At 33.1% G+C, this 14,897-nt stretch overlaps 1 protein-coding gene across 9 annotated transcripts in view; it reads left to right on the top strand.

The window, feature by feature from the left end:
* RFX3 (regulatory factor X3) overlaps positions 1-14,897 on the top strand; it is a 130,960-nt gene that overhangs the window by 99,931 nt on the left and 16,132 nt on the right. For all 9 annotated transcript variants that reach the window (XM_015280206.4, XM_040656271.2, XM_046905747.1 and 6 more), the window contains 6 exons: positions 2,897-3,078; positions 3,636-3,755; positions 9,135-9,256; positions 9,902-10,014; positions 10,832-10,947; positions 11,455-11,609. In XM_015280206.4, the coding sequence (XP_015135692.1) occupies positions 2,897-3,078; positions 3,636-3,755; positions 9,135-9,256; positions 9,902-10,014; positions 10,832-10,947; positions 11,455-11,609 (808 nt within the window). The remainder of the gene's footprint in view (positions 1-2,896; positions 3,079-3,635; positions 3,756-9,134; positions 9,257-9,901; positions 10,015-10,831; positions 10,948-11,454; positions 11,610-14,897) is intronic.

Raw genomic sequence — 14,897 nt, 5'->3', positions numbered from 1 at the left:
ACCAACTTCACTGTTTCCGGGCTATTATTTAACAAATCACATAAAACCATTATTATTGAAGTAACTCATGCAGCAAAAAATTCTGAGAATGCACATATCTTTCAGTCAGATATGGTGCTTGTTTTGTTCTTGATTTTTGTTCAGTATTTTTTCTAACTTAGCCAGGTTATGTTTGTAATAAGTTACGCTAAAAATTCGTAGAATAAATGAAGTGCGCCTAAATTGAATCATCACAGGTTAGAAGCCATCTGGAAGAAAATATCTGTAATACTATATAGAGAACTCAATTGGAAAATGTGTTTTTTTGTCTATCGGATTTTCCTTTTGGGTAAAGTAATAGTACTTAACATTCCTTATCTGTTCTGATTTAATTATAGATTTAATAGTATATAACCTATTATATACATATGTGTAAATAAATGTAAATAAGGTTAAAGATTTAAAATGGAGATTAATTGCAACCATTAGAAGAGACAGTTATCCTTGTTTCTAAGCTCAGACAATGGATAGGGCCAGGCTACTGTCAGTGGTGCCCACTGGCAGAACAAGATGCAACGGACACAAACTTTGAAACACAGTAAGTTCCATCTGAAAATGAGCAAGTAATTCTTTCCCATGAGGGTGACAGAGCACTGGAGCAGGCTGCCCAGAGAGGTTGTGGAACTCCTTCTATGGAGATATTCAGAACCTGCCTGGGCACTTTACTATGCAACTTACTGTAAGGGAACCTGCTTTAGCAGAAGGGTTGGAGTTGGTGATCTGAGAGGTTACCTCCAACCCCTATGATTCTGCGATTCTGTGTAAAATTACATTACATCAGTTCATTAGTGAAATAATATATTCAGGCTTAAGTTTATGTTTACAGTTGTGTTTTTCTTCATTTTTATTTCCAAATGACAAATGCTCAGTATGGAAGACGTCTGTGATTTGTAAGACTTTTAAAATGGTTACCTATCAGCTGATAAGAAGATGATAAATTACTTTTTCATTTTGCCTATTTGAAATGCAGTATTATCTGCAGGCATCGCAAAACATTTTTTGTCTTGGAAGCATTTATATATATACATTTTACTAGAGCTTATGCTCAAGAAACATGGGCATAGACAAATATGGAACTAGTGATTAAATGTTCTAGAGTAAATTCAAATAAAGTTCTTTCATTTGCTTTTGTAAGTTGCTCAAAGTGATTAAAAGAGGTGTAAATTCAGTATCTTTGTTGTAATCTGCATTTTAGTACAAAATGGTTTTGTGATGATAAAAAGGTCAGAACTGAAACATTGCATAGCTTCTGCACACTAAAATATTCATATTCTTTATGTGATCAATTAATTACACTGAACATTGATGGAACAGTTTCTGCAGTGCTCTAGCAGGAAATAATTCTGCAAAGTACCAAGTAACACATGGACTTCATAAATGCTTTAATGTAGCTCAATAGTTTTTATTTTAGTTATTTTATTTAAAATTTGAAAATTTGGGCAACTGGAAGAAAGAATGGGACAGAGTCCTTAGCAGGATCTGTTGTGGCAGGTCAAGGAGAAATGATTTCAAACAAAAAGAGGGGAGATTTAGGCTGGATATAAGAAGAAGTTTTTTATTACATGGATGGTGAAGTTCTGGCACAGGTTGCCCAGACAGGTGGTGGATGTCCTGTTCCCGGGACATTCAAGATCAGGCTGGATGTAGGTGTCCCTGTTCATTACATGGTAGTTGGGCTAAATCACCTTTAAGTGTCTCTTCGAACTGAAATGATTCTTTGATAAGATCTAGTGTCTTTGGTTTGGGGTTTCACTAGATGATCAAATTAAATCCAGAGTTCTGCTTAGTTCTGTGACCCTAGCAGTTTTAAATGTTCACACAGAACTACTTTGTTTTAGATAGTTAGGAAAACAAGGAAACAGAATTCAAAGAGAAAACAAATTAATCATCCAAGATAAATCTAAAGAGAATTTCATGGAACAGAAACCACAGTAATTACTGGAGAAAGATTATGAAAATTTTAGCATGCCCAAAAACTAAAACAGTGGAATTTAAGTGTGTCCTCAATCTCTACTATTTGTAATTTCTGTTCTTGTTCTCCTGTAATGTTAAATCTAGTAGTACTACATTGTCATCTTCTCTTGTTTTATATATTACTGACAGCTAGAGATGTCTTGTGTTTGTATACTGTAAAGTCCAGTGATGTGACATGAGAAGTCTTTTCTTGCAGTTTTCCAAAAAAACCTAACTTTGTTAGATGAAAAGATTCATTTTTTTTTTCTAGCATTTTCAAAGGCAAGAAGGACACAACTTACTATTGTAGCCCTAATGCTATACAGTTGTTGCCATTATTTTCTATGTTGTCTAGGTTGTTCTTTGGGTCATATGCAATAGATTTTTTTTTCTTTTGTATTTGAGAGGAAAAAAAAATCCCATTCAGTTTATTTTTATAATGTCTTTTAGTGTCTGACAAAGAAAATTATTACATTTTCTCATGTGTCACCTAACTCTTGTTAATCCAAGGAGTTTGTTTTGTGAAATTGTATTAATTACATTCTGGATTATTTTATTTCTTTGCAGTGCTAACAGTTTGTTTCCAAAGCATAGTTGGTGTGTGGTACTGAATCAAAATATTTTTAATAAGTGGACAGTTATCTGAGATCAAAGTATAATGAATTCCACTATTTCCTGATAATTCTGAAGTTCCTAAAGCAACATGGTATAGCTAGCATTTAGAGGATTTCTGTTCAGTAGACCTGAAGAGTGACTTCTAAACTGTCATAAGTTAATGTTGTATGGTTACAATATTTTTAGTAAAGTAATAATTAAAATTAATTTTCTTTATTTTTTCCCTGTTTTTTGTTTTTTGTTTTTTGTTTTTTGTTTTGCTTTTTTTTTCTGTGTACATGTGATATAGCTTCAGTGGCTTTTGGACAATTATGAAACTGCAGAAGGAGTGAGCCTCCCTAGAAGTACCCTTTACAACCATTACTTACGACACTGTCAGGAGCACAAGTTGGATCCAGTCAATGCAGCCTCCTTTGGAAAACTCATACGGTCAATCTTCATGGGGTTACGGACAAGAAGACTTGGAACTAGGTATGTGTTAATGACATCTTGAACTATAATAGGAAATGCAAGCAATAATTATGAGTAAGAATCTTTTCTGATATTAGAAACTATATATAAAGCTTTATGTAAACACTACATTGGTTTTATGATAGTTATGTTTATTAATTTCAAACATGTTAATGCTTTTCCAGATGTTGTTATTATCTTTACTTTTCCTGATTTTGACTTACATTTTGATAACTACACTGCAACATAAATAAAATGCAGTCTATTTGGAAATTATGAAGAATTGTGTTTCTTAATGACTTTGATAAGATATATATATGTATGTATGTATATATATATATGTAGTCATGTTTTGTTTTGTTTTCATAACAATATGTAAAATGTTGGGTAATATTTAAGAGAGTGAATTAATTTCCTAAAGGTGCTAAAATGATACCCATGTAAATGGCAGGTATGAAAGGAGAGTTAGGCATAGTTTGTACATAATCTTTTCCAGTCAATGTAAACTGTAAAGTAAATGTAATGAATATGCATAAAACTAATGTTATTTTTCTTTCAATGCTTGCTCTTTCATAAAGGGGGAACTCCAAATACCATTACTATGGGATTCGTGTCAAGCCAGATTCTCCTCTTAATCGACTACAAGAGGACATGCAATATATGGCTATGAGACAGCAGCCCATGCAGCAGAAACAGAGGTAAAGTGCGAAATGAAGATGAGTACTTGTTAATATTTCTAGTTCATAAGTCTTTACTTCCCTTCCACTAAAAAGATGAAATTCTAATGTGAACTCTGTTCAGCTTCCCCTCTGTGAAAAATAGAAGTTTGCCAAAGATGCAGTTGATGTCACTGAAGTCACATACCAGTCAACATGAAAGAATATTTACTTAGAAACTTAAATGAGTTTACAAAAATTAATAATAAAGCGTGAGATGTTGTATGAACAAATTCTTATTATCTATCTTGACTTATTTTACCAGAACCTGAAGAATTAAGACCTTCAATTTCAAATGTTGGTATTTTCATTACATTAGTATGGCTTTATGGATAATCTGCTTATAGCAAGCTTATGATTGATATTTATTTCTTTATGTTTGATATTTATTTCCTCTCCTTGAAAGAACTAATGTGACCATAATAGTTTGTCTGTAGACTGGTTGAATTATTTGCTCTCAGCATCTATTTTTGCTGAAGATCTGTGAAATTACAGAAGTATTTGGAAGCAGTGGTATTTTCTGGGAAGACTGAAGGATATTTTGTTTTCCACAAAGGTGAAAGAGGTAACAAAGGCACATTCTTTGGGTGAAAGAATGTGAGGATATGCATATAGAAAAAACTACAAACAACAGACAATTTTAGGGGAAGAAAAGGGGAAATAGGTACACTCCTTTGAAATGACTTTGTACTTGAATATCTAAGATGTCTGATTTTATAAAACATATTGGTGGAACAGGAGTATATCAAGCAAGACATCTTTAAAGCTATTACAAAAATTAAAGTTCAGTCTTACTGTGAAATCTTTCTCATAATCTATATGTCCATTTCAGACAGCTGGTATAGACATTCTTGTCTTTTCCCTAGGGCATTCTTCACCTGTTTTCAGTTTTATTTCCATAAGTAAACCTCCAGCTTTCCAAGTTAATTTTAATACATTTCTCAGTTCTTGTACACGTCAGCCATGTGTTTTTGCTTTCATTGGTGAGAGCTGAACATTTAACTTAAGGTATTTTTTAATAAATTCAATAACTGATAACTATATTGTTCTAACCAGAACTCACTAATCATCACTTTCTGTAGATGTTATTTACTCTAAATATTTATTTTATGTAGAAGATAAGTTGTATTTTTCTACTATTCTCATCTATTTTGCCATGTTTCTTGGATGTACTGTTTGGTCAAATATCACCTTTAAACCAAGCGATTGTAATTCCAAAACATCAAGTATTTATTGATTTTTTTAAGAAAGAAATGCATTAATGGGCAGGACAGAAATTATAGATTTTTATACTGTTTCTCCATTTGCAGATGGAGATTGATGCATCACAGTCCAGAAATACTAGCATCTATAAAACTGTGCTACAATTTTGTTGTGATAATAACATAAAATGATGAGAATCTAATGATGAACTACTAAAAAGAAATCCAAATGGAGTAGTTTAGAAAACATCCATAGCCTTTCTCTAGATCACAGACATCTTTTATGTGCATATCTTTTTATTATTTTTGAGAGCTTATGATGTATTCACAACAGTTAACTTGGAAGTGTTTTCAGTTCCTTCAAATACTAGACAGTAACTAGTAACTGCTTGATCTGAACACCAGAAAATTTTGAAGGCTTCCAAATATTTTTCACATACTTCTTTTTTACCTGTAGATTCTGTATCTGTAATGCATTTTTAATATATTTGACTTTGATTTTCCTATAGTTAACAGCTTTACTATTTGTTGCCTGTAATATTGCAAACTGCTTAGACTATCTTTTGGTTACTCTTAATTTTTAAACCTGATTTTCCCCCCAATAGCATTGAAGAGAACGTGATATTTTTTCACAGTACTAAGATACTTAACCATACTTTGCACACTGTTACGCCTAAGGTCACCGTTTTGTTACATACTTTAGTACATTAGTTTATTCTCACAAAGAGTGAACTAGTGATAAATCACAAAAATAGATTTAAAGCAAAAAATCTAAGCATATTCTTAGCACGAGCTTTGCTCCGCTTGTGTTTACGATCCCTACATTTTTTTTTCTTTAACTAGCCAGAAAGATAAAAACATCTGTTTTTAACAGAAAGATAAATTGCACAACAGCATGAATTTTATTTTTCAGAAAAATACTAGGTTCAAAAACCTAGAGGAAAATCCAAATAGTAGCACAATGGCAACAGTGAAAGTAAGCATGGAAATTACTAAAAGTATAACTGACAAAGATGCTGTTTTTTTGTCTTGTGATTTTGTCAGTACATTTGTTCTGTCAGTTTGTTGTTTTTTTTTCTTTTTGTTTCTTGTACTTCACACCAAACAGACACTTCTTTCTGCCTTATCTTACTACTTAATATAAATTGTTTGCAGTACATGAATTCTATTTAACAAGTTGTTAATCTTTCTGCAGTGGAAGAGGATGTTTCTGTTAATAATGTTTGATCAGAGTTAGACAATGATAATCAGTGAAGTTGTATTGTAAATTCGTTGCCTCATGAGACCAGCATCTCACTCTGTGTCATTTCTGAATTCCATGTTCCAATTTCAGTGATCAAGATTTTTAGATTTTCGTGGCTTTTCACAGATTGATAAAATTTCTGTTGTTGACTAAAGACCTCACAGAATTTTGCAGTTTATGTTAACCTGTATAGTATTTGGACATTGTCATTTTTGGGTCAAATATGTTGAACAGCTGTAGTTCTAATGTGAAGTTTATTATTTTCAGCCCTCAGTCTTCTGTCACCTTATAGTTTAAAAGAAAAAAAAAATGAAAGATCAAACAAGTTGTAGGTCAGTTGTGGGTAAAATCATGAAATAGCCTTAAAAGTTGGGTAGTAAACAAAGAAAGAAAGAAAGAAAAAACAGTTAATTTTACCGGCTAGGAAATTGTAACCACTTTTTTCAGTGCATCAAAAATATTTGGCAAAGATAAAGATTTTTGGAGAATTTTTTCTCATCTGAATTGCCAGAGGTCCACCTGTACTTTAACAACTGCAGACCTTAAGTTGTCAGCTACTCTTTGCTTATGTTTCGTGTGAAGCTTCTGAAAATACTTCTTTCTTTTCTTTTATATTCACTGGTTTAAGTGACTTTCTAATGGTGTTGAAAATTGAGATACAGAATCACAGAATCATCTGGGTTGGAAAATGCCATCAAGATCACCAAGTCCAACCATCAAGCTGACCTACAGAGTCCCTTCACTAAACCGTGTTCCTTAGTAACATATCCACATGTCTCTTAAATTCCTTCCAGAACAGGAATTCCCTGCGCAGCCCATTCCAGTGCTTTAATTATGTTACATCTTGAGTGAAGATTCTGTCTAGCATGCTAAATTTAACCGAAGCTTAATTGAACATCTGCATTGCTTGGCACTACCCACTTGTACCTGTCATAAAAATAAATGAACCTAAATACTGAAAAAGGAGTTGCATCTAGCATTTTAAATTCTTCACTTTATGACTACAGGATTTTAAACACAAACATTTGTCATGAAGCTACAAGATAAATATGATATCATCATTAGACAAGATTAATTGATGATCACTATCCTATGTTAGGAATGGACCTAAGTACTTTATTGGAGTGAAAAGTCTTATTTGGAAAACAGAGTTACATATGGCCCTGACTTTATTTTTGAAAAGATTCATCAAGGTTAGGTTGTTTATGGCTAAAATACTATGGAAATATGTCTGATACAATAATTTAGAAAATGAATTTTGAATTCTTTCATGATCTGTGGATTATTTTTTATAGCCAGCACTGTCTCTGCTGTGTGGTAGAACTGTACATCAATATGCCAACTCCATCAGAGGAGCTGTTGCTGACTATGACAACTCTTTATTTTTAAAATTGCTGAAGCTTTATTCTCTGGCATAAAAAGGAGAGGGAAAAAAAATACCCTGTTCTGGCTGGTACCAGTTCAAGTGTACAAATCAATCCTGTATTTATAATACAACACTAAACTTAGCCCAGATTTAATCATATTCTATTTCTAACCCTGTCCAGGTTTAGAGTTACTCTGTTGTTGATGCAGAAAAGATTTTATGCTAATAACAATCATGTTGAGATGGGGGGAGAGTCTTTCTTCTCCCCTCCTCTTGAATCTGGCTTGTTAAACAAAAGCAAACAAATGCATTAATTCTTAACTAAAGACTATCTAACAACACAGTCTTACCACAAGCAGTAGCACTAAAACATAGCAGCTACAGTGCAACACTCCTGCTTCTCCCATAAATACACAGAAAGTTAGTTATTTCTTCTCTACGGATAGATTATCTCATATAGGACATTCATACTCTTGGTAAACACAGACTAGACTGGGGAAGCCAGAGTCAGACTCTTTAGTAATATTCAGTATTTGCTGTTCTTTCAAAACCTCTCAAGAACAATTAATTAAGTCTAGGGTCACACCATTTTGCTATAATGCTGGCAGTAAGAAACAAGTTTGAGATATGAAGTTGTCTAAAAATACTCATCCCAGTGGAGATTATATGGTAGGTTACGATCCTTAAACTTCAAGAGTCATCAACCTCTTTTTGTACATGCAGCACAGTTAAAGGCAAGCATGATATAGTTTGATAAAGGAAAAAAAAAAAACACTGCACCAGCAATTATATAATGTACTACATATATAGTACATATAGTACATATGTTGCAAGGAAACTAATGCCTCCTATATATCTGCATGGAAACCAGAACAGGTACAAATAGCACAATAACACTATTTGATACAGAAAATCCTCAACTACAAAACACTATTTGATGACATTTTGTTCAGCTTTGGTGTTCCTCTTCTTTTCTCTTCCACTGACTACAGTTCTACTTCAAAAGTGCAAAGTAGCCAAATGGTTGCTATTTAGATCTGAGAGTAAACTCTCAAGTGTTCTACAAGTCAGAGGCAGGACCTATTGCCTGTCAGATGTCTTACAACATTTGACCATCCAGTCTAACACTCCTGCTTGAATAATTGTGATTTTTTTTTTAATTTTATGAAAAATTATGAGACCTCAGTAGGAAGGATTTAGGTTTTCAAAGTCTCATTTTTGTTGTCCTAAAAAAGTAGTGTTATTTTTCTTATAATGGCATAAATTAGCCAGTCTAATGATTATGTTGTTCCTACGCTAAACACCAGAAGAAATTAGTAGTGGTGCTGTAATATCACTTTTATAAATTCTTCATTAGTAATGTACTGGCTGCCCTTAGTAATTGTGTTTCCTCTGTTATTTGCAATGAAAATAAAAATTTGTAAATTATTTTTGTACATTTCTGTTAATTTTTATTTTGAGATGAAGAAATCAGAGTAAACATAGCCTGTATGAGCTCATCTGTGACAAAGTTAATGAAAAGGTTAATTTTGAAATTGATGTTTTTGTAGGTATAAGCCTATGCAGAAAGTGGATGGAGTTGCAGATGGCTTCACAGGAAGTGGTCAACAGACAGGCACATCTGTTGAACAAACTGTAATTGCCCAAAGTCAACATCATCAGCAGTTTTTAGGTAGTAAAGCATGTTTGTTTTATTCTACTATAAAAATCAACAAGATGAACTCCTCTGCAAATATCAAGTCACACAAGAACAAAAATTGTTTCTAAAGTTATAATGGCTTCTTTAAAATTTCTGCTGACAACAGAACAAAAAGGCACTTAAACTACATGCTTTGTTTGGTGGGTTTTATGTAATATTTAATATGCATCATATAAGTATAAAAAGAAAAATATGCAAATTCTTTCTTTGTGCGGTATGTTTGATATTATGTAAATCGCAACACAGTTGCCATGCAAAGTTATATAAAGACATGCATATTGATATTCTGTGATGACATTTCCTCCCTCCATGTTTGTTAAAGTGCATTTTATTGATTAACAACATGGGTTAACCATCTAGTGATCTTTTTTGAAAGTGTGCTGTAGTATCATAAGTGGGAAGAGCCAAATAGGTGCAACTGCTGTTTTTTTTACTTTAAAAATGCTGTCTGAAATTCTTTACAATTTTCACATAGAACAAGTATGAAAGAATCTTCACTTTGAGCGTTAAGACATTCTAGAATTTATTTCTTTGTATCATCCTTAAGTCTTTTCCTGATCATACTGTAATAGGCACTGTTCATACCTGTGTTTTCTCATTGTGTTGTTACGGAAACAGATGCGTCTCGAGTACTTCCAGAGTTTGGTGAAGTTGAAATATCTTCTCTACCAGATGGTACTACCTTTGAGGACATCAAATCACTGCAGAGTCTTTATCGAGAGCACTGTGAGGTATTTCCTATAATTCCTACAGATCTGTTTTTTGGGAGTTTTTATAGGTTCGTTATTTCTAGTGAGTGAGAATCAGTGCAAGACAGTAATGTTAGATATGTTGCAGTCATACTACTGACTTCAGGATATTTTGCTTATTTCATTGGAAGGGACACTATCTTGCTAATTTTACTGGAGTATTCACTAGGAAAAACGTTACTGGGAGGACTTCCTTCGTCAGGACAAAAATATATTCTAAAAAATAATATTCTTGAGAATATAGTTATATGTATGTATTCCGAATTTTTTCAAGAAGCTAGACTCAAGATTGTATGTGCAGATCTTTGGCTTTCTCAATAGAAGTGTAAAAAAAAGTTAAATTATCATTTAGCTGTTTACATTTTAAAAAAAACAACTTTTTTTCTCATTTTGAAGAAACATTGGGAAGGTTATACTAAATTTAATGTTGAAAAATATATATTTTAAAACTGTTTAAAAAGTGTTTTCAAAACTATATTGAATAACTAAAATGAATAAAACAGCGAGTTTGGAGTAGCGTCAACTATCTTTGGGAAAATTTCTCTGATACAGTTACATAATTTGTCTTCTTTTCTGGAGGCTTCTGGGCATGTACACTTGGTCTTACTCTCTGTGCACAGCAGCTTATATACTTCTGGGTAATACATTGATACTGTAAAAATAGTATTTCTCATTTCAGAAATAAGTTTGCCTTTATTCCACTACATAATGAAGAAAAAAAAGCCATTTCTCTATTTGGAGTTGGGACTAGAGGGAAACTAGCTAAAAGACAATCTGTATTGGCATTGTATTTTCTCAGGCAATTCTGGATGTGGTAGTGAATCTTCAATTCAGCCTGATAGAAAAGTTGTGGCAAACTTTCTGGCGCTATTCTCCCTCTACTCCACCTGATGGTACTACTGTTAATGAACCAAGGTCAGTAAATGTATTGTCTTTGTTTACTGTTTGTTATAAGAACATAATAGAAGTGTCAAACAACAGCACAAAAGTTACTAGTTTTACCATCAGAGTAAAAATCTTTTTTTCTTATGATGCATTTTAAAAATAAATTGATATTGTCTGGCATGCTAATATACACAGCTTATATGGCAAATTGCAGTCTTGACAGAATTGTCCTTTTTTTTTTTTTTCAATTAGACAACTATCATGAATGTGATATGCTTTCAATATGCTTTCACTGTATCCTACCCATTTCTTTAAAGACTACAGGATTCATACCTCTATGTAATTCATGGGCTGTACCAGATCTGTGCAAGCATTCTAATCCAGTTTCATGTGTCACAAAGTGAAAAGAAGTTCTGTTGGCTATATTTGACATATCTATAACTTATTTATTAAATAATGAATTTAACACCAATTGCTGTTTTTTATGTGCTATAAGTGTGTTTTCGTCTATTCATTTGCTGTATTTCTTCACTCCAGCAATCTGAGTGAAATAGAAAGTCGACTTCCAAAAGCAAAACTGATTACTCTGTGCAAAAATGAATCTATTCTGAAATGGATGTGTAACTGTGATCATGTGATGTACCAGGCTTTGGTGGAGATTCTCATTCCTGACGTCCTTAGACCTATTCCTAGTAAGTTGAACACAGAACGTTTTGTAAGGATTTTCTTTTTTCGTATGTGTGCGGTCTTATGGCGCATGGGGAAGTTTTAGGCATTATTTTTAAGGTTAGAGAACTACTGTGTGTTGTTTATCCTTAAGTTTTTTGGGTAGAAAGTTGTCGTGAGAGTTGATGTATAAATGCCTTATATTTTAAAATCACTGAGGATCATAGTGCAGTTGAAAGATGTAGTTTTCAAGATCAAGTTCCGCATGAAAAGTACTTAAGAGGCACTGGGACCCCCCAACTCAATGTAAGCTAATGTCAGTGAATATTTCCATTAAATGAGGTAGTTTTTGGTTTATAAACCTTACAAATCAATATTTAATCAGCCCAGAAAAAGTGTATCTGAGCCTTGTGCTTTCATTTTTGGACATTTCATTTTTTATGTTCCTTATTAAAAAGAACCAACTTATGTTCCTTATTAAAAAGAACCAACTTTAAAGGCTGTTATGGCAATGAAGAGTCAATTCTGAATTTTTTAGTCCAATTTAATATTCTGATCTACTGTTTATTCTTCATATATCCTATGAGAAAGAATCATTAACTGTCTGTCCATTCAACCATTATCATGAGTATAGCTTTATATTGAATGTTAATTTTACTAGAATCCATCGTTGCTCTAGGAATGTATGTATATGGCTGTTCTTGGCAGAAAATCAATTTATCTGAAGAAAGTTAGCTCCTTTATAAAATGTCTGTTGCCTAACTTATATTGTGGAAAATATTGAAATGAAATAGTTTTAGTAATAAAGTATAATTCTTCTAATGCTTAAGTATTATGTCTTTTCCATGAAGAAATCCAGTCACCTTATAAAATTGGAGTAATCTACTTTAAAAAATTAGGGCCTGAAGTAGCTTTGAAGTAGCTTTGTAGCTGACAAAGCTGTTTTTTTCCTACTGTAAACACATGTTCCTGTATAGTAATTCTAGCAGTGATAAGCAATTCGTATGATATTTGGAGGTACTGACTTCTAGAGAAGTTTTATTGACTTTTTGCTTGTCAGTGAAACAAAATTAGGTTTCAGTAAACTATGTATGATACAAAAAATTGAAACTGGAAGTGTGTAAAATCTGAAGATCAGCCATTACAAAGGTAGAGGGGATTGAAGGAAAGAGTAAGGTAAGATAGAGATAGACATAATTTACCTCTTCATCTATTTATCAGAATAAAGGAAAAATACTTCCTCATGTATGTGCAATTATTGACAACCATTACTTGTGTAAATTATTCTACACTTATTTATATTTCATGTTTTACTTTTCTATCTAATGAAAATATAAGTCAATGTGATATTACTTTAAAATATAATCTATCTCTAACTAATAAGCAACAATTTAAAAACTCATAGATCTGTTTATAACATTTAGTATGTTGAATTAAATTTCTCACTTCCAACAGCACAGTGTTTTCTAATTAAAAACGTGTAACAGCCATGGAACATTTGAATGTTTATAACTCTATAAGGCTTTTTATCAAACCACCTTTTCTCATTGTCTTTCTCTTTCTTCTCCTGCATAGCCCAAGTGGTCTCTAGGCAAGTTTTTATATGGTATCTCTTTAGTTTCTGGCATCTTCTTCTCTTTTCAGTCAGATGCATTGGGCATTACAAATAGAAGATGTCAAGAAAATGGGTTGCAATGATCTCATATAAGTAACAACAGATATCAGGTCCCTCTCAGGCTATTTTTTCTTCTTGCTAGAATTAGCTCTCATATTTTAAAAATTGTTACTTACTCTGTTTGAAATTATCTGTTCTGGGATTGCACATCAGGTTTATTGATACATAGCACACTTCTGTTCCCAGGACAAATTCATCCCAATGGATTTCTGCCTTTATTTTGTGACATTCCAGTGATTTTTTGCTCAGAAAGCAATCATAGAGTTGAAGACATCTAATATTTTACAGCTGATCCAAAAGTAATGTCTCCTATTTTATTCACGTGGCCCATGACATCAGAGGCAGATGTTGCTGGTATGACAGTAGAGGTTGAATGCTCCCTCCGATACTCCATTCCATGTTGTTGCCATGTGACAGATGGCAGCAGAGGGGCGGTCTGACAGAATGACATCTGACATGGAAGTGCGTATGAAGCAAAGGTGTGCCTCTGAATTCCTCCATGTGAAAAAAAGGCTCCCACTGGCATTCACTAATGCTTGTTGAACCTTTATGGAGACCAAGGACTGGATGTGAGCACAGCAAGGCCCTGGTGGTGTGTTTCAGGAATAGTGGCAGCAACAGTGGGTCATCTCTGCTGGTGCAGATATATATGATAGCACATCATTCAGGCTCCTGTTCACCACTGGTGAAAATGCACAGCTAATGGGGATGACAGTGCTGACAAATAGAGTTTTGTAGCTGGGAATTTACTCTATCAAACAGTGTTATGCTTTTTGTATCTGTTGCAGTTTCCATGGAAATAAATAGGGGGCATTACTTTTGGGCCAACCTATTTATTTTCTTGGTTTTCTCTTATAGTTATACTTTTTTCTAGATTTTTTGTGTTTTTATTCCAGAAAATTTTCTGTGCTACTTACCTGTGTAATATGTTCTACTGGAGTAGAAAAGATAATTGAGGAAAATATTGAAAATTGAGGAAAAAATAGAGGAAAAATGTTAGTTTACCTTTATCCTCTGTGTTAAATTTGTTAGCTGAAATGTTCAGTACCCACAAAGTGAATGAAAAAATGTCTGTACTTAAAATGTTCAAATTCCTTTTCCTAAGAAAAATAGAATGCAGTCTGAGTCAAGAATAGAATGAATTATTGTCTGATGTCCTTGGCAATAGACTTGAGTTCTGTGTTTAACTGGCAGTGGATCTTTTTTTCTGCACAGTAGACTTTTTGCACCTTTGCCTGTGACAGGATGGCAGTAACAAAGTTTCTGTCACAGGAAAAGAATTTATGTTCAACGCATTTCCAGATTGTATTACACGAATTCAGGCAGACAAAAATCTGAAGTACTGGAGTACTGGAGATATGGTAAAGCTTTGCAGAAAAGGACTGGGATTTTTTGTGTGGGTTTTTTTTTTTTCTTTTTGTGGTTTTTGGTTTTGTTTTGTTTTGTTTCTACCTTCATGAGTTACTTTGAAGTAAACTCATTGTATATTTCTTTGAAAAGTTTGTCTTCCATTGTTCGTTCTTGGTAACACGAAAAAGGCTTTGAGGATGCAGGTACATAAGTTTTTGGCAGTGGCTGGATGCATACTTAAAGATATAGTATAAGAAAAATTCTATATTTAATAAGATATCTGAAAAAT

The sequence above is a fragment of the Gallus gallus genome, chromosome Z (assembly GCF_016699485.2).
Source record: "Gallus gallus isolate bGalGal1 chromosome Z, bGalGal1.mat.broiler.GRCg7b, whole genome shotgun sequence".
Classification (NCBI taxonomy): domain Eukaryota; kingdom Metazoa; phylum Chordata; class Aves; order Galliformes; family Phasianidae; genus Gallus; species Gallus gallus.
This window is presented reverse-complemented; position numbering and strand designations above follow the sequence as displayed.